This window comes from Tenrec ecaudatus, chromosome 13 (genome assembly GCF_050624435.1).
Source record: "Tenrec ecaudatus isolate mTenEca1 chromosome 13, mTenEca1.hap1, whole genome shotgun sequence".
NCBI lineage: Eukaryota > Metazoa > Chordata > Mammalia > Afrosoricida > Tenrecidae > Tenrec > Tenrec ecaudatus.
The window spans coordinates 11,263,800-11,290,365 of record NC_134542.1 but is presented as its reverse complement, the minus strand read 5'-3'; the positions used below and the strand labels follow the sequence as shown (position 1 = coordinate 11,290,365).

The 26,566-nt window shown below is 45.2% G+C and overlaps 1 protein-coding gene across 1 annotated transcript in view; it reads right to left on the bottom strand.

The window, feature by feature from the left end:
* COL4A4 (collagen type IV alpha 4 chain) overlaps window positions 1–26,566 on the bottom strand; it is a 131,141-nt gene that overhangs the window by 67,176 nt on the left and 37,399 nt on the right. Inside the window, exons 5-22 of the mRNA XM_075530204.1 lie at window positions 25,570–25,614; window positions 24,995–25,111; window positions 23,916–23,984; window positions 22,228–22,263; window positions 21,209–21,271; window positions 20,885–20,920; window positions 19,561–19,602; window positions 15,251–15,331; window positions 13,851–13,904; window positions 13,513–13,572; window positions 12,597–12,641; window positions 12,236–12,289; window positions 9,548–9,617; window positions 8,539–8,643; window positions 5,611–5,775; window positions 4,607–4,696; window positions 2,207–2,370; window positions 820–892 (exon numbers count right to left, since the gene is read on the bottom strand). Coding sequence (XP_075386319.1) covers window positions 820–892; window positions 2,207–2,370; window positions 4,607–4,696; window positions 5,611–5,775; window positions 8,539–8,643; window positions 9,548–9,617; window positions 12,236–12,289; window positions 12,597–12,641; window positions 13,513–13,572; window positions 13,851–13,904; window positions 15,251–15,331; window positions 19,561–19,602; window positions 20,885–20,920; window positions 21,209–21,271; window positions 22,228–22,263; window positions 23,916–23,984; window positions 24,995–25,111; window positions 25,570–25,614 — 1,369 coding nt within the window. The remainder of the gene's footprint in view (window positions 1–819; window positions 893–2,206; window positions 2,371–4,606; window positions 4,697–5,610; window positions 5,776–8,538; window positions 8,644–9,547; window positions 9,618–12,235; window positions 12,290–12,596; window positions 12,642–13,512; window positions 13,573–13,850; window positions 13,905–15,250; window positions 15,332–19,560; window positions 19,603–20,884; window positions 20,921–21,208; window positions 21,272–22,227; window positions 22,264–23,915; window positions 23,985–24,994; window positions 25,112–25,569; window positions 25,615–26,566) is intronic.

Here is a 26,566-nt window from a genome sequence, read left to right as displayed (position 1 = left end):
TTCCCCACAGTGAGCATTAGAGAGCCTGGCTACAAGAGCAATTGCTCCTGCAAAGATTCAGCAGGGATTTGGGGCTCACCCTCCACAAGGCTTGAGGAAGGGCAGGGCTTCTTTCTCTACTCAATCTCAACCATCCTAGGTCTTGTTCTTGAACCAGTCTGGGTTCCCAGGCGAGACAGACACAGGCATACATCGTTTGATTGTGCTTCACTTCTTTGTGTTTCAGGAAGATTAAGCATTTGGGACAATGCTAGGGTGAGCGAGTGCATTCGCTCGTGGTCAGGTGTCCTATTTGGGTAATTCTGGTACTAGTTCAAACCTCTTCAGGATGCTACTGTGTCCTTGAGAGCCTAGCCTCTCTCTCAAGTTGATGCTGACTCACGGCAGCCCTACCGGACAGGGTAGAACTGCCCCTGTGGGTTCGTTTCTGAGACTGTCACTCTTTACAAGAGTACAAAGCCCCCTCTTCCTTCCTTTTGAACTGTTGACCTTGCAGTTAGTAGCTCAATGCATAACCACCACTCCATCCGGGCACAGACTATAGTAGAATGCACACCTTTAGTTCACAGTTCAGTGCATATACTTTTTACATGCGTACTAGACAGCAAGATATAAAGGTATACAAATGTACCTTTATATGCACTAGGAAACACAAACAATTCACATGGCTCATTTTCCTGCACTATTCCCTGCCGTGGTGGTCTGACATGAAACAGGCAATATCGTGAGGTCTGCCTGGGTAAGAGGGTTGGTCATAAACAACGCAGGATGGACCCTGCAGCATTCCTAGACGGGGAGCCAGGTGATCGGGTGGCTCACCTTTAACTCTTGATACAACCATGTCGCCCTTTGCTCCTTTTCCGCCATGCGGTCCTGAGGGGCCGGGCTTTCCCTGGGTGACAAATGAGAAGAACAAATTAGCTTGGCCCGTAACAGGTTCAAACTTATTCACCCTTGTATCTCTGATTCTCCTCTCCCTCTCGACCACATTACTTCCTAAAGAGTCGAGTCTGATTCTCTTGGTCTTTTCTTCTGCCTGCCTTCTAAGATCCCATCTTGGTTACTGTAAAGTCCTCCTTACAAAATTGAGGCTCTTAGACAGTGTGTTAAAAACGGTGTCATTTAAATAAGATCTGTTCCTGAGTTAAGAGAAATGGACCAACGTCCACTTCCTAGTTTGGACGAGGTGCGACGGTGACGTAAGATATTATTATGGGTGGGGAGGAGAGGGGGGAAGGGTACGTGGGAACTCTCGATGTAGTTTGAGCAACTTCTTGCAAGCTTTAAACTATCTCAAAATAAAAAGCTCAGAGTTGTTTTAAATAAAATTATCTTGGGATTTTCCCATATTAAATTGGGAGGGAAAAGATGGATTGTGGTTGGCAATGGGCATAGCCCTTGGAGGTGAAGAGAGAGGTGAAGGATGAGAGGCGAGAAGACAGTAACATTGGGGTGAGCTGACCAGAAAGAGAAAGCTCTCTGCTGTTATCAATGCATCTCCCCTGGATAACAAGGAAACTAATTTAGACTGATGGGCTCCCCCCACTTTGACCTCAGTGTGACTGAGACGGGACTATTTAGGTCGTGGTTTTACACGTGGCAGACTTCCAAAATAAGACCTTGGTACCCTGGAGGAATGAATACCGCAGCCCAGTATTCTGAGCCATTTATCAAAACACTAGCGTCACAGAATGTACGGTATTTTGTCCCCCTCTCTAAAACAGAGCAGGCTTGCCGGTCAGATAGAGACTGGTGGGACCCCCAAGGGTGGGGCCGTCAGTCACCCTTCAGGTCTGGAACTGAGCTGACCGCCGTGTTAGGATAATCAACCATTATGATCAAAAAGGCAGCATGTACCCAAGGATAACATTCAGAAGGTTAGGACAGGAGGAGAACTGAACCAGGACACACAGAGAGGAAACGGGATAAGAGATGTTCCATTGAAGGGATCGCAATGGGAGAGTTAAAACAAAATGTATATGTAAGTTGTCTGTGAAACGGTCCATCTAGTCTGTAAACCTTCACCTAATTCATAATTTTTTAAAGTTTTAAAAAATGATTTTTGATCATTAATATGTGCATAGGTTCAAAACATACCATATTAAAATAAAACTCATGGCCATCCAGTTGGCTCTGACTCATCGAAGACATAAATTCGACCACCATCCACCTCAGCTCACCAGAAACACTGACGAGCCCTACTCACCAGTGCGCCCGGCGAGCCTTCCGCACCAGGAGGGCCTGGGTCACCTTTTCCTCCAAGCCAACCAGGGAGTCCCATGTCGCCTTTACTGCCCTGCCTCCCAGGGGGCCCAGGGGGCCCGGGGGGGCCCACGGGACCAGGCTCACAGGCACAGAGCCCCTCATTTCCTAGGCAGGAGAGAAGTATGCAGCTCCATCATGTTTTTGAATAAAATTCACAATAAGGACTTTACTATATTCATAACCAATATTTACAGGGAGTAGGGATGACAGGGACCTGACGTGAATGACTTTTATTAAGCAATTGATAGTGTGCAATGTGGGGGCTTGGCTCTGTCTACCAGGGGCCAGCGAGTAAAGAATTTCTAGACCAAAAAAAAAGTGTTTCGTTTCTTAACAAGTCCCTTCTGAGAAATTCTTGAGCAGACATGTATATTTAATTCTATTGAAGGGCTTGAAAAATAAAGTCTCCTATGTTTTATACACTTTTAAGTTTCCTATTTTGTTTTTAGTAAAGAAGCACCAACAAAAATAGGGTCTAAAGTAAATTAGGTTGGAACAGAAACTCTGAACCATTAAAGTAACAAAACTGGGTGTGGACAAGAATTATTTGTCACATTCCATGTTACTCACCCACTGCCATCGAGTCAATTCTGACTCCGGGTGACCCCGTGGGACAGAGTTGATCTGCCCCTTTGGGTTTCAGAGACTTTAAAATCTTTATGGGAGCAGACAGCCTCTTCTTTCTCCTTTGGAGCAGCAAGTGTATTCAAACCACTGACCTTGTAGTTAGCAGCTCCATGAGTAACCGACTATGCCACCAGGGTCCCTACAGGGATGTTACAGTGCTAGTGACGATCCATGACAAGGTATTCCCTAATCGTTAGGGTTTTCCATCTACAAGAAACTAAAGGTGTTTTTCGGCAGAGTGAAACTCTCGGCCTATATACCCTCATATTACCTGGTGGTGCAGTGGTTAAGGTCAGCAGTTCCACCCCCACATGGCAGCTGTGTGGAGAAGGGGCTGACCCTCTGTTTCAGCAAAGACTCAAGCAAATCACTCCTTGCCGTGGTGTCTATTTTGACTCCTGGGGACCCTACCAGACAGAGGCGAACTACCCTACAGCGTTTCTGAGGCTGTCATCTTGAGAAGCAGACTGCTTCATCTTCCAGTAGTTTCTAAGGCATAGAGGTTACGGCCTTGGACGTCCCTGGAGCAATTCTCCTCTGCCTTATCAGGTTGCTATGAACTGGAATCTACTCCGTAGCCCACAACAAAGACATCCGCCGGACTAGGGGCATCAAAGAGGAGTCCGACGTGAACCTTAATGCAGATTGTGGGCTTTAGTAAATAATGCTGTGTCCACATTGGTCGATCAATTGTGCCAAATATACACAGGGATGCAAGATGTCAACCAATGGAAAAACCATGAAAAATGGAGAGGGGTTAGCCTACGGGAGCTCTCTGTAGTTTCTACACAATTTTTATGAAACCAAAAACTGCTATATAAAATAAAGTCTTTTTTTTAAGAGGCTAAACAATTTGGAGTGAGGAAATACATGATGATGGACATGTGATGCTTATCATGGCTTTGGGTCAATCTGCCTAGGTAAGACCTCTTTATGGTGCTGCGAAGCAGGGAGATGACTTTGCGGCCTAAGGCACACCTGACCCACACCATGCAATTTTCCATTGCCTCATGAGCAAGTGAAAGTTGAGCGTTGAATAACGAAGACCAACGAAGAGTTGGTGTGCTTGGATCACGGTGCTGGTGAACAATATGGAAGGTACTGTGGACGGCCGAAAGAATAAAAACAAATAGGTTTTGGAAGGATGATGACCTCTCCTACTCTGGATATGTTATTAGGAGAGACCAGTGTCTGGAGAAGGACATCGTGGGTAGTAAAGTAGAGGGGCAGCAAAATAAACAAAAACAAGGATAAGTAAAATAAGGTGGATTGACACAGTGAGCACAAACAAGAACCACTGTGAGGGGGTCACGGGGCCAGGCAATGCTTTGTTCTGTTGTACATGGGGCGCTATGAACCGGAACTGACTCAATGGCACCTTAACTGCCAAGGGGACCCCACGGATGGAGACTGAGGTAAAATACCAACCCTACCGTGAATCTGCTGTTATCAAAGAATCCTGAGGACCTGGTGGAAGACGTCAGTCTTCAAAGACAAATTCAGTAGCACAAGAGCGACCCCTTTAGTGGCGTTCGAGGAGGATTTGAGTCTCCCGAGGTGATTCAATCAGATCATAAGCACATGGAGCTGCTGGTGGGGCCATGACGGTGAAGGACAACTCTTGTAGATCTGCCACATCGTTCACTTTGTCTCATGCCTCCAAACCCACCCCATGGGACTGCCTTCCAGAAATCCCACCCAGATGCAGACTTGCCTTTTTCTCCTTTGGAGCCTCTTTTTCCGGGAGGACCCACGTGGCCTTTCAGTCCCTGTGGTCCAGGGTATCCAACACGACAATATACCACTTTGCGGTGGACAGAGAGAATCCCATTATTGTTATTGTTATTATATTATTCTTATTTAAGACTGTCTTCTCTAGGATCAGTCCTCCTCCCCCCCCCCCCCCCCCCGTCTAGCTTTGTTCCTTTCCTGTGTGCTTCCTCTCTGATCTCTGATCGTCTCTAGGAGCAGACCACAGGTGGCCCTGCCGCACAGCTGCTGTAGCGCCATCCCTCAGCTCGGTGAGTGGATTCCATGGCGGTGCAGAACAAGCCATGGGACACAAAACCAAGAAGCAAACCCCACAACCCATTTTTAAAAGACCACCCCCTCAAGGATTGACCATGAGCTAATGCGGGAAGCCTCAATCAGGGCGTTTTAAAAGCAGAATTCCAGAGACTTCTGTGATGGGACACAAACCACAGATTCAACCCTGTCTCTACAATCTCATGAAAAACAAACAAACACAACCCACCAGGAAACGGGTGTACTACAGCGGTCAAAGCTCACAGGACAAAGGGACAGGAAGAAGAGGCAATAGGAGCAAGCAGCATTTTCGAAAGCCCTGCAGACCTCGGGGAGCTGGGTGCTAACCTGGCTGTGGGACCAGTGAAGCTTTGCACACCAGCCACTGTCTCTTCTCTTATTTGCCCCTCTCTGACTGTCCAACATGTCTGCATCGCTAGTTCTTCATTGTTCTAGCTGGGCATTATCTTTGAACTTCCCTGAAGACTACCCTTCGCACTCCCAACCAAGTAACTCCACAGGCCCCTGTTGACATATGAGTCCAAGCTCGATTTACTTATTTGTAAAAACAGATTTCATGACTCACTTTGTTCGTGACACATTATACACATTATATCACATACATATTACATACATGGAAATATCCACTGCACCATGCATGCTAAGGAATGTGAAACATGAGGATCGTGTCACCTTCTGATCCTGGGGGTCCCTGCATCCCTGGTGCGCCGGGCAAGCCAGGGGGTCCCGGGTTCCCTGGTTTCCCTGGAGCTGAGTCAGCTCTCGCAGGAACACCGGCTGTCCCCGGAAGCCCCGGATAACCAGGAAATCCTCGGGGGCCAGGGGGCCCCATCATACCTCCAAGAGAAAACAATAATGAAAATCACACAGACTATGAATAGTAAGCTTTCTGAAGAAGAAAGCAAAATCCATGGCCTTCCTTAGACCACAGAACTAATTTCTGTTGCTCGTTTTTTAACAGTTTTGTTGGCATATAATGTACATCTTATGTGATTCAATAGGTTAGTCACACTAAGACGGGTCATACAGTCATCCCACAATCAAGTTTGGAACATGTTCTTCGTTGTTTTCCTCACTGATGTTCAAGGTCCCTTTCTTCCCCTTCCCAGCCCCCCCCCCCATTTCCCTGGCCATATGCCCAAGGAATCATTCATTAATCCAGTTACCAATCGTCTCTAAAGAACCTACCTTGGATTTCACATACAGAAAAACATACAAAGCAACAACAATAACCAAGTAGAACAGAGAAACCCTCGACTGAAAAGAAACCAGAAAACACTCACAAGGAGAACAAACCTACAATGGCTCGAGGGGGAGCTGACATGAGAATGTGCTCAATGTTAACCTGACGGCATCCGCAGCGAGCGACGCACCTTCCAATGCGCGCTGCATGGCAGCTGGACCACGGCCCCTCTCACTGCTGAGCGTGTCCATGGATTCGGTGTGACCTTATCTCAGTGTGTGTGGCATCAAGTGGAGGGCCTTCTCCCTGTCCCCCCTTCTGGAAGTAGTGACCCCAGCTGAGGTGATGTCTCTTTTTCGAGGTGGTTCTTAAGATGAGCACATAGGGGGGTTCTATGGAGCCTACAAGGGGGCTCCTGGAGCATATATTAGGGTTCCTGGACACTAGGCAGGCTGTGTACCCCATTGTTTGGGGAGACCAATCAAAAGTTTACGTATTCTAAGAGCAGAAAACTTCCTAGTCTATAGTAGTGGGCTTTGCCATTCTGTGATTGACAAACTTCACTCAGAACAATGGCTTCCAGCTCTTCCCATTCCATTCAGTTTCATGCTTTCCTCACAGATTTTCGGGATGCATGGTGTACATTGTATGCATGTACCATGACTTCTTTATCCAGTCTTTCCCTGTTGGACACATGGGCTGCTTCCAGTTTCTTGCTATTGTGAACCGTGCTGCCGTAAACATGGGGGAGCACGCAATGCATGTTTTGTCTCATTTCTTTGGGGGGGGGGTGTTCTATATGTGCATTGTGTGGGATTGGATTATGGTGCCGGCGATGCATATTGAAAGTACCACAGACTGCCAAAGAACAGCAAATCTAGCTTGGAAGACGTCTGGCCAGAGTGGTTATACGTCCCAGTCCACCAGCAGTGTATAGAAATTCCACTTTCTCCACATCCTCCCAGCACTTGTTGTTTTCTGTTTTGTTTTGTTTTCAGTTGGGCTATCATTGTGAGTGTAAGGTGGCATCTCACTGAAGTTTTAATCTGCGTCTCCCAGATGGCTGGTGATCATGGCATTTTTCATGTGTTTGTCAGCCACTTCGATGTCATTTTAGGAGAACCGCCTGTTCTTGCCTTTTGCACATTTTTTCAGTAGCCCGTTTGTGCTTGAATTATTTGGGGGCAGGGAAGGAGCTGGTATTTTAAGGCTGTTCGTTAACTATCCCCCACCCCCGCCCCTTAATTTAGGCATTTTTATTTCTGTGTTTCACATAGGACAGAAGAGCCGCCCAGGAGGCTGGAGAAGTGAATGGAACAGTAACTCTCGCAGCAGTTTCTAACGGTACCCATGGGCGATCATCTTATGAGAAGCCCGTTACAGAGATCTAGTCTTTAAGCTACTCCAGAGATGTTCTTGTTAGGCGCTGTTGAGCAGGTTCCCACTCACTGTGACCCTATACACGATAGCACAACTGCGACCCTATACACGACAGCACAACTGCGACCCTATACACAACCGAGCACAACTGTAACCCTATACATGACCGAGCACAACTGTGACCCTATACACGACAGCACAACTGCAACCCTATACACAACCGAGCACAACTGTGACCCTATACACGACCAAGCACAACTGCGACCCTATACATGACCGAGCACAACCATCCTCACCATTGGTCTTTGCTTGAACCCATTGTGACAGCTACTGTGCCCGTCGGCCTCACAGAGGAGCTTCGTTCTTCAACGCCGCCCGGCACCTATTGTATCCAGCCTGGCGTCCTTCTCTACGAACTGAACTCTCCTGATGCCATGCCCAAAGTTGGCGAGATCAAGCCTTGCATCCTCAGCCATAAGACCTATTTTAGGGTGCAGGTAAAAGGACCCGGTGGTGCCCTTCGGTAAGCACTGTCCTATCCTGCTACCCACAGGCGCAGTGACTGAAACTCACAACCACTCCAAGGGAGAGGAATGCGGCAGCATCGGCTCCTTCACGGAGGGGCAGCCTTGGAAACGCTACTAGGATTGCTGAGTTGGAATTCTCTCGACGGCAGCGGTTTGTATTTGTTGTTGTTGTTGTTGTAAGGTGAGAGTGGTGAGTACTTTGTTAGCAGGAGGGACCAGTCTCTGGAGAGCTACATCATACACAGTAGAGGGGCATCAAAAAGAAGGAGACCCTGAATGAGAGGGATGACCGTGGCGTGTACCAGGAGCTCAAACACAGCAATGATTGCAAGCAGGGCGCAGGACCAGACAGCATTGGGTTCCTTTGCACCCCAGGTCGCTACGGGTCAGAATCAAATCAGTGTCACCTGGCCACAACAGAGCAACAAGGTGATCTCAGTATTAGCTAGAGATGAGAACCACAGGGTGGAGGACGATGTGGGGGCGGGGGGGGAGCAAATCAATGCTTACCTGTTCGGGCTTCCCCTGGTCTACCTGAAACACCTGGGGGACCAGAGGGTCCAACTGCTCCCATTTCTCCATAGAGGCCAGGGAAACCTGGATCCCCTGGAGGGCCTGCAAAAATAATTACACATAGGGATGAATAAGTAGAGACATGAGGTTACAATGCACAATTTGTGGGGACCGATAAAGTGTAGCTAGCTAGATTTTTTTTTGGAAGTGGTCCTGTGTGTGTGTTTTACCATATTTAAAATGGATTCTCTTAGGTCTGCGCCTCAGCCGTGCCTCTTCTGCAGACACATACACTTGGACTAGAAGTGGTCAAAGGGTTCATGCACTCGACTGCTAGTGGGAAGCCTGGAAGCTCCAGTGGATGCTGAGGGGGTCGACTTCCAAACAAATCAGCAGTCCCTGATGGAAAACATTCTACGCTGAAATGTATGGGTTAGGAACCATGAGTCGGCCTTGACTTGATAGCAAATGGTTTACTCTGTTGATTTTTCTTGGTACTACCATTTTGCGGTAGGCATTATTTAAACGGTTTTAGACCTTTTTTAATGAGTATCCAAGAGTCACTTTCTGCTAATTGACATAAAACTTGGTATCTTGTATAATCCAATCCCCTAGAGTTACAGCCTCAGAAACCCACATGGGGCAGTTCGACCATGTCCTGGAGGGTCAGTATGGTTTGGAATCAACTCGATAGCAGTGAGCTTGGAGTGTATGCCCCTTGAAACATGCCAAGGCCCCATCTCTACCTGCACAGGGATCAGTACCTACTCACAGTCAGATTCAGGCACTGAGCCCTTCTATTGTGCAGACAAGAGGCTGTCTGCTCCAGTAAAGATGTACAGCCTCAGAAATCCTACAGAGGGTACTGGAAGTTGGACTGGGTGTGGTTGCAGGGGGCTTGGGGTTTCGTGTGCAAGCTAAGAAAACACTAGAGCAGGTTCACCTGCAGGGGCCACTCAAACCTGATTTCTGCATCATGTATAAAGGAACCCACTGGAGCACACACCTTTGAGTGGAACAGGTGGAGTCAGCACAACACCTGGTGGTCCTGGGCGTCCACGGTCTCCGGGATCCCCCTGAAACCATCATTCACTGCTCTTAGTAAGATGAACATTCCTCTCACGTTGCCTGACATTAAATCTCCAGTACACAGGACACGAGTGTATTTACATAAGCAGCAAAGATTATAGGCTGGGTAGGGAAATGAATGGCTTATGGATTCCTAGGGGAAGAACAATGCATCTACGTCCAACCTGTAAGAGAGACATCCCTGACCAACTGGCACTTCCCAGGCTCATAAAGCAGATACCTCGGATGCCATTGAGTGTCTTCACTGTGCTCTGAGCATGCACGTCTGAAGTCGACACTCCGGGGCAAATAGCTGGCGAGTTCTGAATCTAGGTTTTATTTTAGCAGCCCACATTGTCCCTCCTCCTTTATTCCCAGAATGCTCCCTTCGCTTGTTCTGAGTAGATGCTCTATCTGGGATCACAGAGTGGTCAGGGACATGGAAGACATTCAGTCTTGGTACAAGCAGGAGATCTCAAGCGTGTCCTCCGGTTCTTAAAAAAAAATTAGCCGTTGTTGAAAATAGACACAGCAGAACCTAAAAGAACTCAAGCATATTGACACGTACAATTCAGTGACTTGGATTATATACTTCAAGTTGTGCAAACGGTCCCAGCCTCCTTTTCCAAGTCATTCATCTCCATTAGCATAAACTCCCTACCCACACTTCCTTGCTACCTAACTTTTCAAGTTGCTGTTGTCTATTCGATCTCGGTATAGATGGTCTTTAAAAGAGAGCAATGCCCCAGGCAGCATTCTTAGCTAATGGGGCTCCCTGCAAGAAAGGATGGGTGGTTGGCTTCTGTCCAGATTTACAGCCTTGCAACCCCCAGGGGCAGCTCTGCTCTGCCCCACGGAGCTGTTTGGGGTGAGAATGGACTCCGTGGCAGTGGGTTTGGTTGCACGTGGTTTGGTGGTAGTTTGGTTTCAGGAAGACATCAAGGGATACTTTGGCTTAAGGTTTAAAGATGATCTCAGGACAGTCATTTGGGGGTGCTTCTAGTCAGTGGTTCCAGAAAGTCTGGATCCCATTAAGAATGAGAAATTCTACTCCAGATTCTCTCCCTTGTAATCAGGATGCGTCTACAGGATTGTTCATTAAGGCTTTCTTCTCCCTCCTCTCCCCCCACCTCCTTCCCTTCTCCCCCCTCCCTCTCCTCAGTAATAGAAGCATTTGTTTTCCTGTCTTCTCCACTAGCCAGCTAACCCTGAGCTCTGCATCTGTCCTAGCCCTCAGACGAGGTGCTCCATCAAAGTAAGTGTGTGGAGCCTGACGTGACTACCTTCAAAGACAACGGTTCTCAACCTGTGGGTCGCGACCTCTTGGGGGAGTGTCAAATGACCCTTTCACAGGGGTCGCCTAAAACCATTTAGAAAACACATGATTTCCAATGGTCTTAGGAACCGAGACGGCTCTTTCTGTCGTCTCCGGGCAGGTCTGCCCACGTGCAGATAGGTTGATCTAGTGAGAAAGAAGCTGTCTCCACCTTCGCACTGACGTTGGCTTTTTATCTATACTGTCGCAAAATGTAGCAATGCAGTTTACTGTTGTGCTATGAAGACTGTTACCCATGCTGCACCATGCTTCAGGGCAAATTTTCATGTATTCGTAATTAGAAATGAATATTTCACAATCTAGAATTACATCTTGTTTTTGTGATTAATCACTATGCTTTCATTATGTTCCACTTGTAACAAAGAAAATACGTCCTGCATATCAGATATTTACATGGCGATTCATAACAGTAGCAAAATTACAGTGATGAAGTAGCAACAAAAATCATGTTATGGTTGGGAGCCACCACCACATGAGGCGCTGTATGAAAGGGTCGCGGCATGAGGAAGGTTGGGAACCACTGCACTAAGACTTGTTTCCTCCTGACCTCTCCAGACTTGTCTTCTGAGCATTTGTCACAACCTCCTCCTCAACCTCTGACATGAACCTCTCCACCCTGTTTCCTCTTTGAGAAGGTCCACTGACCTTTCTGTGGACAAGCCCTGGGCTCTGCCATCCTGGTGACTTCATTGCTCCCTGTGGGTCCCCTCCTCCCCAGGAGCCTCTCTAGTTCCCCTTTGCTCCCCGGTGGCCTCTCTGATCCACTGAGGTGGTGTCCACCCCACAGTGCCCTCAGCAGAGCCTCCCCACCCCCACCCCGTCCTCTCAGTCAAGCCTTTCCTCGTCTGTAAACTCGAAACTGGCTTCTTTCTCTGCAGACTTTTAATCCTTCATTACTATTCGCCACTTCAAGGATCATTCTTGAAATATAAAAATTAATCAGCACACCACACATTAGCGTAATCCAGACAACATTAACTGTGTTTCTGGCAAAAGTTACATTTAGGAATGCTCCCTTAAAACACTTCAAAAAAAACAACAACAACAACAACAACTGTAGGAGGCCTGGTGACATGGTGGTTAAAGTGCTCAGCTGCTAATGGAGAAGAAGGCTGATGTGTGCACCACCAGAGAGAAACATGTACTGCCTTGTAAACCCTGAGGGGCAGCTAATACTATGAATGCTTCTCTAAATGGTTTTTTAAATTATTTTTTATTAGGGAACATAAACAATATAAAGTTTTATAATGACTCTACTCAAATAGACTCACTTATTTATTTATTTTTTACCTTTGAGCCAAGAAATCCAAATGGCCCAGGATTACCAATCAGTCCCGATTCCCCCTACAAAGAACCACAAACAAGCCTTTAGTTTCAAACGACCTGTGATTAGGTACCAAGCTGCCTCATTTGCATCTACTATGAATGATGCATGAGCACTTAGTGGCTCTGTAGTGTTCACTCTGCTTATGAGTTGCATCAGACAGTCTTGCACCCCATATCCAAATTATTCAATTCATCAAGTGAATGGGTCTGTCTTGCCTAACAACTTGCTTCTGAAGGTTTGCATGGGAGCATACAATCCTGAAGGATACTGAACTGCATTTACTAATGAGCAACTATTCATCAACTCCCTGGTGGTGCCTTTTACCTTCAGTCCTGGAAAGCCTGGAGATCCATAGAAACCAGGGTCGCCCTAATAAATTCACACAAAAGAAGGGACACAAGCAGAACTAAGTTAAAATGCAGGATGCAGGTCCACGAATCGTTTTCCGTCCGGTGAGCCTGTGGCATAGGTAGTCAATCCTGTCTGAAAGGTAGCTAGCTGCACAGAGGAACATGGAGGCAACCCCGCCCCTTCAGAACACGCTGTTTTAAGTGACCTTCGATTAGCCATACTCCTAAAATGCATGCCATTACCGGGGCTCTAAGTTAGGAACGTATTTTGTTCTCTTCGCTCTTATATTCTCAGTGCTTCCGCTGTAATGCTTGCCCTGGGCCAAATAGCTTTGAAATCATGGCAACATACTTTGTCTGGAGATTTAACAGTTGCGCCGAGCATTATCGACCTCACAAATTATGATCCCATTACGGACAAATCTGGAGCCACGTCAGCTCATTCAATGGCCATCTCGTCAGCGGGGTTCTGGCCCATATGATGATGCTAGGAATGGAAATGCCCAGTGATGTTTGGGCCTGATTTTTTAAATTTTATTTCCCCCCACTCTCTCTTTAAGTTGGTGACCTTATTTTATCAAATAGAATGGACATCATCTATCCAAAGCTATTGTCACGCAGGCACTGCACCAGACCGGAAATGCTGCCATAACTTCCCCCAACCCTTCCAACTCCCCCTTCCCGGTTTTATTTAGATGGCGTCCATGAGAGGAAGGGATGCTCTGGGAAGTTGACCTGTTAGCACCATTCCTGTCCCAAAACGGACAGCTTGTGTCCAAAGTGTCTTCCCCTTTTAAGTCCACAGGCATATTGGTCTTCTCTTTAGGAACACGAGAAAGAGAAATGGCTTCCACTGCTTTGAAGCCGTTAGGGATTTGAGTGATTCTTACCGGAGGGCCTGGAAATCCAGCAATACCTTTCTCTCCTTTTCCCCCAAGACCAGGTTTCCCCTGTAAGAGAGAACAGTACGAAGAGACTACCAAGGAAGGAAATAAATCCAAGCAATATGCAAAGCAAAGACCTTTATACAGCTTGAAGGAAACACTGTTCCTTTAGAACAGCCACCCTATCAAAGCCAACTACGACACCAAGGAAAGAGTAAGCTGGCAGCGCATCTTAGCATTTACAGTAGCGATAGAACCACGAACTTTTAAAATATTGAGATATTGTATCAAACAATTGAGAGAGAGAGAGAGAGAGAGAGAGAGAGAAGACATAGGTAAACTACCTTGAGTCCAGGAGGTCCGGGTGGCCCTCTACTTCCCGGCATTCCTTGGACCCCCTAAATGTCACAACAAAGATAATCTGGTTTGATCTTGGTATTTAGCACATCAGATTCAATCTCCTACAGCAATCTATTGTGATACCCTATTTTATTAGATTTGTTTACTTGTTTTAAATAAGAGATTTCCCTTGAAATTTTACTCACTAACCCCCTAAAACCCAAGCACACTCATACACTTGATGTTCTCAGGCCAGTTCCCCGTGTGAGAGGTGGGACACAGAAGTGGATGACCATGGGACCAGGCCTGTGGGAGCATTGAAAATGCAGCCATTGAGAAAAGCAGAGAAATGTAACCCAGTAACCAAAGGGCAGAATCTTCTAGAGCATCAGTAACATCCGTGCTGGAGGCTGGAGAAGAATTCATCTTTGCCAAGTGTGATATTTAGGTTTATTATGCCAACCCGGCCAATAAGAATATGTGGAATTAATCAGGTTGCAATTTGATTGGAGAACAAAGATATAAATGGTTCTGCAAGGCCCATCCCCGACTCTCTTGCTCTCTGGTGATTGGAGCATGCTGGAGCATTCAAGCTGCTTCTGTTGCTAAGTTCCCTGCCTTCACCTGTGAGCTACATCACCTGTAGGCCCGGCCCGCCTATGGATTGTGTCGCTAGAGATTGAGGCTCCTTCAAGGCCTGCTTCGCCAAGCTCCTGAGCTACTGACTATTGGTGACCCACCCAGCTGTTTGTTGCCTGTGGGCAGACTCTGCTTGCCTTGCCTCAGGGAGAACTCTGCTGTCTGTTTCCTTGACCTTGGACCCAGCAGCCCAGGTGAATTGAAGGACTTCCGGTATATTAACTGTTCCACAGAAATGAGTCGAACTGAACCCTCTGTATTGCTGTGTGGACTAATTAGCTGTTATATTCCTTCTTGCTGTATAAACCTATTCATATATATATATATATATATATATATATATATATATATATATATATCCTGGTCTTGTTTTTCTATAGAACCCTGCCTAACACACCAAGGGTCTTTGATGGGCCCAGCTCTCTGCATTTGTGGCCGTCTCAATTAGCTCATAAATAACTGGCTTCCAGTGGGCTTCTCAGTTAACAGACCAAGGGGCATTGTGTCTTGGAAGGCATGCTATAACTTCACATCCTCAGCTACGCTCTCCCACCCAGCAGCTGAGTAAATTTGAGCATGTCCGTAGCTTTTCCCAGCCTCATTTTCTTCCTCTGTACAGTGGGGTCATAACGGTGGACACCTGTGAAGGTTCTTGTGGGATCCAGAGGGCACACAGGGAAGGTGTTCAGTGCTTTGCCAACACAGAGTAACTACTGGGAAAATGCTGAGACTTTACCCCAGCAGGGTGCAGATTCATGGATGTTACCTTCTCTCCTCTGTAGAGACTAGAGTTAGGTGGCTCCACCAAAAGGGTTGGTCCTGGAGAACCTTGTTGGCCAACCTCACCCTTTGAAACAAAACACAAAACCAGAAACAGATTAAAAAAACAAAACATCAATTCGGAAATAGATTCTGAGCTCACACTTCATCCTAACTCCAATCTAGGAACAATTAATTCTTATGACATGGCCCTGCTCAATATTCACTCTCATGAGGGAAACACAGGAAATATAGGTGGTATGGCAAAGTGCGGTGAAGAAATTAGATGGTGCCTGGCTATCAGATAGAATAGCGTCTAGGGTCTTAAAGTCTTGTCTACAAACAATCAAACAAGCAGTCACCTAAGTAGGATGTCAACTAAATCCACATGGCAGAAACACGCTAACATCTGTGATCCAAGGATTGTAAATTATGTAATCCAAACCCAAAGGACGGAATAGTATCAGAGCTTAAATTGTGAGATAGATTCTGGTGTGCAGAAAACTAAGTATGTGGAAGCCCAAAATATATTCACAGGGTACACACAGGGTATACATAGGCCTCCAGCGATTTCCATATAACTATAGTTGGGGCATGGGAATAATCTGGCTATCAGAGTATTGGAAAGATGACTACAGTAGATTAAAATAAATCTGACTTGAATGGTTAAAACCTTGTCACTTGATCTCCCCTCTGATACACTTGAGCTTAAAAAAATAGGAATTAATATCAATTTATGTTTTGAAACAAAGAAGATTTTGGTCCATATTATGGTAAAGGATATAAAATCTCATGGATCAGGAATTTACCGTGTAAATCCTGGCACAACCATGAAGCTGTTTTCAATGATGTGTTTTTTGTTTTGTTTTTCTAATTAAAATTTTAATCCATGCTTATTGTTAAAAATCAAGTTAAAAAGTTAAAGTGACCCATAATCCTACTGCTCACTGACAATTTCTATTGAAAAGTTGGTACAGTTTTTTGTGGTGTGATCAATCGGTAACATCATGATAAATGGAGCAAAGGTTGACGCTGTCAAGGAGTTAGTTTTGCTTGTACCCACAATCAGCGCTCCTGGTAGCCCCCGTCAAGAGATCCAAAGTCGGGTTGCTGTAAGTAATCCTGCTGCACAAGACCTCTCCAGAGGATGGAAAAGCTAAGATGTTACTGTGAGGACTAAGGAGCATGACATTTTCCATTGCCTCGTGTGCATGTGAAAGTTCACATGGAATAAGGAAGACCAAAGAAGGACTGATGCACTTGAATGGTGGTGCTGGAGAAGAATATTGAAAGTACCATGAGCTGCTAAAAAGACAAACCCATCTGCCTTGGAAGAAGTACGGTCAGAGGGCTCCTTAGAGGCACAGGTGGCAAGACTTCATCGTACATACTTTGGACATGTTGTCAGGAGAGACCAGTCCCTAGAGAAGGGCGCAGTGTTTGGTACACTAACAAATAAACAGCAATAAAGGGGAAGCCCCTCCACAAGATGGATTGACACAGTGGGCCAAAAAATGGGCTCAAGCCAGGAACAATTGTGAGGGTGATGCAGGACCGAGCAGTGTTTTGTTCGGTGGTGCGTAAGGTCATTATGAGTTGGAACCAATTTGATGGTACCTAACAACAAAAACAACATATGTGTATGTGTGTGATATATATACCTATTACACACTAAGTATGTAAATTATGATTTAAAGTCATTTATTAATTAAATTTGAATCATTTTTAAATGTATTACTGATATAATAAAATTGACATAATATGAAATACATATAAAACACTGGTTCTGCTTTCGGGTAAATGCAGAACTGCTAATGGCGAGGTTGGGGGTTCAAACCTACCAGCTGCTCCTCAGAACATTTGCCATAAAAAATGTTCAGATTCAGAAATCCTAGATAAGTTTTCTACAAGTTGGAATCCACTCAGTGACAGTGGGTTTGGTTCTGAGGTGTACTTACAAATGTTTAGTAATTTTAATAGTTATTTAAGAATGTAAAATATACTATGTAATGCATAAGGACCTCTGGCAGCCTAGTGGGTTATATAGTGTGCTGTTAGCCCATAAGTTTGGCAGTTGAAACCCACCAGGCACTCTGAAAGATTTATTAGGGGGTACCACCCAAAGCTATGAATTTAAATTTTTCTACAAAACAACCTTATCACCTCCAAAGTACTCTCCATTACACTGAATACATTTATCAAATCTGCAATCCCATTCTTGGAAAAATGTTTCCAACTCATCTGTTTGGATGGCTGACAGCACATCCCTTGTTTTTGCCTTCACCCCTTCCACATCATCAAGTTGCTGTCCTTTCGTGCCCCTCTTCCTTTTCATGTTTCTTGAAATGAGAAAACCACTTGTACACTTGAGTTTTTCCCACAGCACTGTCCCTGTCAGCCAACATCGCAACAGTTTCTGTGTCTTGCCGCCAACCCCAATCCCCAACCCCAAACCCCAACCCCCGAGCAGGAAACAAAATTTCACAGCCACATGCTGTTCTCTTAAACTGGCCATCACAAAAAACAAGGTTTGAATGAAACTGCTTTTACGTAAAAATTCACTGTGACCAGAGAAAACCTTCCCAGGCAACACCATTAGGTGCACCAACTCAGAGTGAGTTGCTTGGTGCCCACCTCGCAGGCAAAATGCGTACTGTGAAAGCTCCACTCAGTGGAACTTTTTTCTGGTTTTGGGGGGTAGCCCCTCAGTCTCAGATGGAAGCCCTAAGGAGTAGTTCCACTCTTTCCTGTAGGATCATTCAGAGTCAAAATTGACTCAATGGCAGAGGATTTGGTTTGGGCATGTAATTTATAGTCTATATTATTTATATTTTATATCCATCTATAACTTATAAGTTAATACTCTTATAAGTTAATACTATTGTGTGAACACTTTCTAATATACTAAAAAAACTCCTCACAAATCTAGTGTTTAATGCACATGCAATAATCTTTGTTTAGAAAGTACTATCATTTATCCGACCATCAAATTCTGGATAGATTTAGGTTATTCCTCATTATTGCTAGATATTATAAATGGAAATGTTTTTTGCCAATAGTATAGTGAAAATAACTCTGAAATGACCCCAAAGTTTTGGTTAAACCAACTCAAATCCTATTCTCATGAAAAAGAAAATGTGGTTTGAATTTATTTTGCCCCTCAAAAATCAAGCTCCTGGCCATCAAAGCAATTCTGACTCATCCAGCCCTAAAGGACAGGGTGGAACTGGCCCTGTGGGTTTCTGAAACTAACTTTCCGGATTCTCCCCCAGATTAGCTGGTGGTTTTGAACTGCCGACCTTGTCCTTAGCAGCCCAATGGTCGTACCACAGTATAACAAAAGTTACTCCCCATAATGAGAAGACAATTATTTGTTGCTTTTCTAAATATTGTTTGAGAGCAGGGCCATCCTCCCTGGGGTTTCAGGGCTCAGACGAGGCTGCGGACTAGGCCACCTGCATTTGCAAACCAGGCTTACTGGCTGTTACTTTGGGGCAAATTCCTTCAAATCCATTTCAGCTTTCTCATTTCCTTCACAAAAGCATTCCTAATGAGTGAAGTGGAATTAATAGTATTACTTTTCTCGAAGTATTCTTTAAAGACTTAGACTATTTGAAGTTTTAGACTACTACTAACCTCAGGGTTGGTGGTTCAAACCCACCAGCCACTTCACAGAAGAAAGTTGAGACGATCTGTTCCTGTAAAGATTTACAGCCTCAGCGACCCTATGAAGGGTCTTGTGAATCAGAATGTCCTTGATGGCAGTAGGTTCCAAGCACTTTGTTTACTTAATAAGATAATACCACTGCCATTGAGTTGATACCAACCCAAGATAGGATTTCCAGGAGGGTACTGCCTCATCTGTCTCCTGTGGAGCAGCTGGTGGGTGTGAACCTCTGATGTTGAGGTTAGCAGCCAGATGTGATCCCACGGCATCACCAAGTTCAGTGGAACAAGATGAATACTCAAGTATATAATTACACATCAATCTAGCTACAGTTTGCGTGTGTGCTTTATACTTGAAGCTATGAGGTCTTTTGATAAACGAGAGTTTGGGATGACAAAAGAACATTGCAAGTAACATTTTCACTTTTCTTGGAACTTCCTAATTGGCTCCATACCTCCCTCTATTCATTTCCTAACCACTCCACATCTACCACACTGTACAAGTAATATTTTTAATGAAATAAAGAAAACCAAGGGTTCAGCTGTAGAGATGGGCAGTGACCAGAGAATCAGCACACGTTGACTAAGAATCAGAAGCAGATCTATGGCACACAACCCACCACCAGCTTCTCTGGGCCAAGGCGTTCTTACCGGGTAGCCCTTCTGTCCCTTGACTCCCACGCCAGGGTTACCCTGGAAACGAAAAGGAAAACAGAGCAAAATACCAAGTTGCTTTTGTCTTAAGAAGGCTGGTAATTTCCTCAAAGATGTTAGCGCCCAGGATGAAAGTGTCATGTTGGGAAATAAAACCACACCAAAACTGGCTCTTGTCCAAAGGCATAACTTTTACAGAAAAGAAAAAGGACAGAATGCTTGATCTTTGGGTTTTGTTGCCTGTCTAAATTCAAACTCACTGCCGTTGAGTCATTGCCAACTCATAGAGAACTGCTGGCCTGGGGGTTAGCAGCCCAAAGGCTGATGATAGGCTTGAAAGATAGTGTCAGGAGATAGATCAAATATATATAAACTCTGGAAATATAAAAATTACAGTCTCCATCAATGAGACCATATTCTAAAACATCCTCTATAAAATATTATACATATAACTGTGATAAGCTCTGTATACCTTCACCTAATTTACAATGAAAAGTATTTTTAAATTTTTAATTAAAAAAAGAAGCTAAATGAAATAAGGCTTGGGGGGGGGGGCTGTTTTCAACTCATGTAAACAGTTGCAATCTTGGAAGCTCACCGGGACAGGTCTACTCTGCTGTCCTAGATGGTTGCTATGAGTCAGCACTGACTCAATGGAAGTAAGTTTGGTTTTTAAGGTTCTTAGCTAAGCAGTTTATTGAAGATGATCGAATGTTTTTTCAGTAGTTAGTTTCACAGTGACATCAAGAAATGTCATTCATTAAGAAAGACGTAACCACTCAATAACTGTGTTCTGCAGACACGGAGTTTTCTTCCTACAGATGGGAGATGTACAGCAACCCCCAGTGAGCAAGTCAATGGGCACCAGTTCCCAATAGCATGGGCTGACTCTGCATCTCGTGTCACATCCTGGTCATTCTTATCACATTCCACACTCTTTCACAAGATGGTTGTACCCTTGACAGACCACAGTCAAGGTCAGCATAACTTTTAGGTGCACCCAGAAACTTAAGAAGAAAAAGCAGTGGGACTATTACTAACAACAGTTGTCAGGAATCGAACCTGCAGATTCCCAAGGCATGTCTGCATTTGAGCTGAATTCCCACCTGGGGATGGAATTCTGTCACTAGACAGACGTTACAAAGAGAAAGGATGAGTTAATCTTTGGAAGGGAATGATTCAATTTTAAGCTTGAAGACAGAGAATATGAAGATGGGCAAAACAAGAACTATGTTATGAGGTCTAAGCAGAGGAAGGATATCACTCCAGGCATCGATGACTTCATAACTCTAAGTATCTTAACCTGTTTTTGGCCACCTACCTTCAAACCTGGATCCCCAGGATGGCCAGGAGGTCCCTAAATGAACCGTGAGCAAGCACAAAGCAATGGTCAGTCATAAAAGCAAGAATACTTCTGCATTGGTTGTCCCACGTTCCTATTTGGGGGATCCCTTAATGCACATGGATGGGCTGTTTATTTATAAAGATGCTTTAATCTGGATTTTTAAATTAAAATCATTGATATACACTAGTTCATCTGGTCATAATCTCCCAGAGATCTGCCATGTGTGCCCAAACCAAGACTACAATGCAGCTTCTTTGTTTGAGCATTAACCCTGAGTACTGGAGGGACATATATACTTACTCTTAACCCCGGCTCTCCTGGGTCACCCATTGGGCCTGCTGGTCCACTCGCTCCCCTAGATCCCTAAACACAGGAAAAATCAGTGCATTCACTACCAACAACACAGCTATGTACCATAGCAAGAGCATCATGTAAGGAAGCCCAGACCAATAAAAGCCTAGGCCTGTAGCCCCAAAGCATCCTAAGACCTCTGGTGGCCTCATGTGTGTCTGTGTACAACTGTGCTCTACAGGGGTTTTCAATGGCTGGTTCTTCTGAAGTAGATCGCCAGGCCTACCCCTACCCCAAAGGAACTACTAGGTGAACTTAAGTCTCTAACCCAGGGGTCCTCAAACTTTTCAAACAGGGGCCAGTTCAGACCGTTGGTGGACCAGACTATAGTTTAAAAAAAAAACTATGAACAAATTCCTATGCACACTGCACATATCTTATTTTGAAGTAAAATAACAAAATGGGGCAAAAACACCCGGTGGGCCGGATAAATGTTCTCAGCGGGCCGCATGTGGCCCGTGGGCCACAGTTTGAGGACTCCTGCTCTAACCAAATGATTCTGAGCCAGATTCTTGGGCATGAGAACTGGTAATCACCCCAGGCCCCACATGTGAAAGGTCTCAGTGTTTGGGTTCATGCTCGGCTCTCACCGACTTAAAATTTGCAAAAGAAGTCTGAACCAAGGGTCTCAGTTTCATTTCCCTCTCCCCACTGCTGCTGAGTTGATTCTAACTCATACTGAACCCACAGGACTGAGAACAGCTCAACAGACTTTCCCTCAAAATGTCCCCACAGGACAGAGTACAGCTACTGCACGGGGTTTCAAAGGTGGCCGATTTCCAAGGAGAGCAGACAGCCTCATCTTTCTCCCGCAGAGCGGTTGTGTGGGTTGGAACCACCAAAGTTGTGGTGAGCAATCCAACACTGAACTCGCTGTGTCGTCAGTGATTTTCCGCTTTGCTCTGGGTCGCACATATGAGGCAGGGCTAAGGGAAACTTGGGCTGTTTGAAGAGCAACGGCGACTTACCGGGAAGCCAGGAGGTCCTGGGTCCCCTCTGTCACCCTGCAATAAAGACAGATATGACTTAGAAGATCCACACAGTGGTCCCAAGCAGCAAGTTAGATGAAAATGGAAATACACCGAGGAAGCATCTGGATTGGCCTAAGCATTGGGTCTAGGCAGCTTTGCAGGGCTGACATGTCATAGATGGAGGGGCTCTCCGGGGTGACTTGTTCTCTCCATGATTATATCCTGAATTCTACAGTGCTACCATGGCAGTGACATGGAATCTACATGAGGTTTCCTCTTCCCACGAAAAACACGCTCTAAATATTCTCTCCAATGCTCCCATTTCTTCCGATGCTATCTCTGGACTAACACTCCTTCCCTTTCTTGCCCCATTGGACCAGGCTAGAGTGGTCCAAAAGAGAGGTGGTGTAGGAATTCCTGGGGATTCTGCAATGAGGTTCTGCCTATATAATGGAATCAAGGATGGGCCTTCCCTTGAGTACAGGCAGGGACAAGCGTTGCTTCCACAAAGGCTGACCACTTTGATGAGATGAAGCATTCTCCACTGACATTAGTTAAAACACTGTCATATGAACACTGCCATTCAATATAATAAAAGTCACTGATATTGACTCTGAAAATGATGGAAATCTTCCTAGCCTCATGCTCGGTAAATGAGACCCGTTTGCGTCTTTTTAGCAGGGAAGAAGCGCCCTGGTGGCGTGTCGGGCTATGCATTGGGCTGCTGGCCACACAGTCGGCAGTTGAGAAGGACCAGATGCTCCTCGGGAGACAGATGACACTCTCTGCTCCCCTGAAGAGTTACAGTCTCAGAAACCCACAGGGGCAGTTCAACTCTGCCCTCTAGAGTCCCTATATGTCGGATTCGACTTGATGGCAGTGAGTTTGAGTTTTTAGACAAAAAGGCATTCCGAAATGAGACCCCTCAGACACCATCTCATCTCTTGACTATGAGAAGCCATGAGCTCCATAGAAGGGGATCAGTAGACACGATGAATTCAAAAGAATGCAGCATACTTTCAGGGTATATGGTCATTTCTCTTATGGAAGAATAGTCTAGAGCCATCAGATCAAATGAGTTTTGGCATATTTCAATTAGATCCTGCTTAAACACACACACACACATACATAAGTAATTTATCAAGGCCAGTGCTCTAAAGATTTATCATTTTTCTGATTCGATATCAATGGCTTTCATTATATAGGATGGCAAGAATTCATCGTATAACATTCTGGCTACAAACAAATCCAGTAGTTCTCAATTGGGGGTGATTTTGACTCCCAGGGGATATCTGGCAATGACTGTAGATCTTTTGGCTGTCACACTAGGGAGGTGCTGCTGGTATCTAATGGGGGTGAGGCCAGGATGCTGCTTAGTGTGCTAGAATTCACAGAATGGCCCCACAAGAAAGAGCCCAAAATGTCTACTGTGCTGAAGTAGAGAAACAGGAAATCAAGGTACCCCCCAGTGCTCTGCAAGAATAACTGGGCAGCCCTGAGCTTTCACAGGGGAACGACCGCAGGCAGTGCCTTCTCTCAGGAAGCGTGGTAATGTCCCCTGAGTCAGATACCGATAAAAGTCAGTGTTCCGTGACTTTGCAGAGGAAATTCCTATCCACATGCTTCCGGCACGGGCTTACCTGCGTGCAGATCATCTGTGAAGAGCACAACCTGACGAGGCTTACCTGCACACCTTTGATGCCACCTAAAATGACCACCGACTCTCCCTTTTCTCCCTTTTCTCCCGGAAAACCCTGAAAATACAATAACCATGTAAGAGGCGGAAGCACACTATCATTCCTATGTTTCTCATTCCATATGAAGAGTTTTCATTGACAAAATTATCATAATAGTTATATTTTGCCGTAGAGAAATTCTCTATTGCCTTTTTATTGTCATTCTAAGGGGCTGATATATATGTTCATATATGCTCTATTTATTATACATTAATATATGATATTTATATGTTATATGGACCATACTCCTATATGTTAAGAACCAATAGACAGTATCATGATCAATGGAGAAGAGATTGAAGTTGTCAAGGACTTCATCTTGCTTGGATTCACAATCAATATTCATGGAAGCAGCAGTCAAGAAATCAAATGCCACACTGCATTGGACAAATCCGCTGCTCAAGACTTCTTTAGTGTGCTGAAGAGCAAGGGTTTTTGAAAAGCAAAGTCACTTTGGGGATTAAGGTACGCCTGGACCAAGCCATGGTATTTTCAATTGCCTGATAGCATGTAGAAGTTGGACACTGGATGCGGAAGACTGAAGACGACTGGATGCACTTGAATGACGGTGCTGGCCAAGAACAGTGGAAGTACCGTGGACTTCCAGGAGAACAAGCAAATCGGGCTTGGAAGAAGTACAGTCAGAATGCTCCTTAGAAGCAAGGATGGCAAGACTTCATCTCATCCATTTTGAACTTCTAATCAGGAGAGGCCAACCCTTGGGAAAGGGTGGCAAGCTTGGTAAAATGGAGGAGTTGTGAATAGGAGGAAGAATTGGGATCATGATAGTTGGAGGAAGGCATTTAAGAACTAGAGGAAAGTTGTATGTTTCATCGTTGCTACACTGCACCCTGACTGGCTGTGTTTGAGGCAAGGAGTTAATCTAAGCCAGCCTAGTCTACTGAAAGAATGACCGTGACCAGGTGATGAAGACAAGGACGTGGACAGGATTTAGAACACCAGAGGGCTGATAGACTACGGATGGAGCTGGGATTTTCTGGGTTTCTGGGATGAGAGGAATGTCTTACAGGGGGGCCTCCTGGACCCGGAGCTCCATTCTCTCCTGGAAGTCCTGGATCACCTCTTGAGCCGTTGTGGCCGTTCACACCAGGTTTGCCTCTTTGTCCAGGAGACCCCGGATGTCCCTACCAAAAAAAAAAAAAAAACCCAGAGGACAAATGAAGCATTTTTGCAAGGACATTAGGACAAAGAGTATGCGGTATGGTGCCCCAATTCTAACAACACTGGCTCACACAGTCACTCTTTAGTATTGTGACACTTCCTTCCACACCTGAAACGGATCTTCAATCCTCCTCCCATTTTCGGACTCACCAGAAAATGAAAACTTCCACTCTGAGTCCTGGTTTATTTCCAAAACACTGCACTTGACGTGACAAGTGTCTCGGGTGGAAAATCTTGCTCTTCAAGCAAACTATTCTGGCTCTCAAAATTATTGTACAATATCGCAACACATTACAGTTAATTATGTAATACATGACCCTGTCATACACTAAGGTGGGAAAAATAAAGAGGTCTCCTTCTAGTTTTTGATGGTGTAAATTTAGGAGTTTGGGAAATGGTTCGCACAAGCAAAGCCACTTACAGGTATGCCATCCAAACCGGGAAAGCCAGGAACACCTGTTGGACCCTAAAATCCCAGAGAGTGAAACAAAAACACAGACAAGTGTTAATATACTTATATATCACCTACTGTATATAATTCTTGTATGTCACTTACATCTCTGGGTTAAGGAGTGAATTGATGTGAAACACTAAAGAATGCAGACTGGATGTGAAAAACACTTAGCGGTCATTGCCACTGTGTTTGCACACTGATGGGCTTCAGTGCCAACACTGAGGAAGTCATCTTTGGGTATCTCTTTGTAGGGATCCCATTGGCAGCCTCCATGAAGATGAAGCATCTGCCTCCTGAAAGTTCGAGGCTCAGCTCGGCAGAGGTAGCTTCCAGAGAGATCAGCGCTTCATGAGGTTTGCATTGCACAATTTGCACAACATTCAATGGGGGTCAGATCTTAAATTCTCACCAATCAGAGACTGAACTCTATGGAACTCAACCTAAGGAGTACTGGGGATGGACTGGGTCCAAAACTCAAACCCACCGAGAACTCTGAGGGAAAGAAAGAGACGCTTGCTGTTCTGTGAGATGGCTACCCTCAGAAACACAAGGGGCAGTTCTACTCTGTCCTGTGAGGTCACCATGAGTCCACATCCACCCCATGGCACTGAGTTCATTTTATTTTTGTCTGTTTTATGGAAGATTATGCAGGATTTCAAAACAGAATATGTTCAATCTTTATTAAACGACATGAAATGATCTTTAAGACATCCTGGCAAGTGGGGGATGAAGGGGGATTCAGAATGGTACAAAAGAACCAAAACTCACTGCCATTGGGTCAATGCCGACTCATAGCGACCCTACAGGACAAGGGAGAACTGCCCCTGTGAGTTTCTGAGACTGTAACTTGGCCCCGTCTTTCTTCTGCAGAGTGGCTCGCAGTTTTGAACTGCAGATCCTGTGGATCACAGTCCAACGTGTAACCACTACACCACCCGGGCTCTTCTCAGAATGAGACGTACAA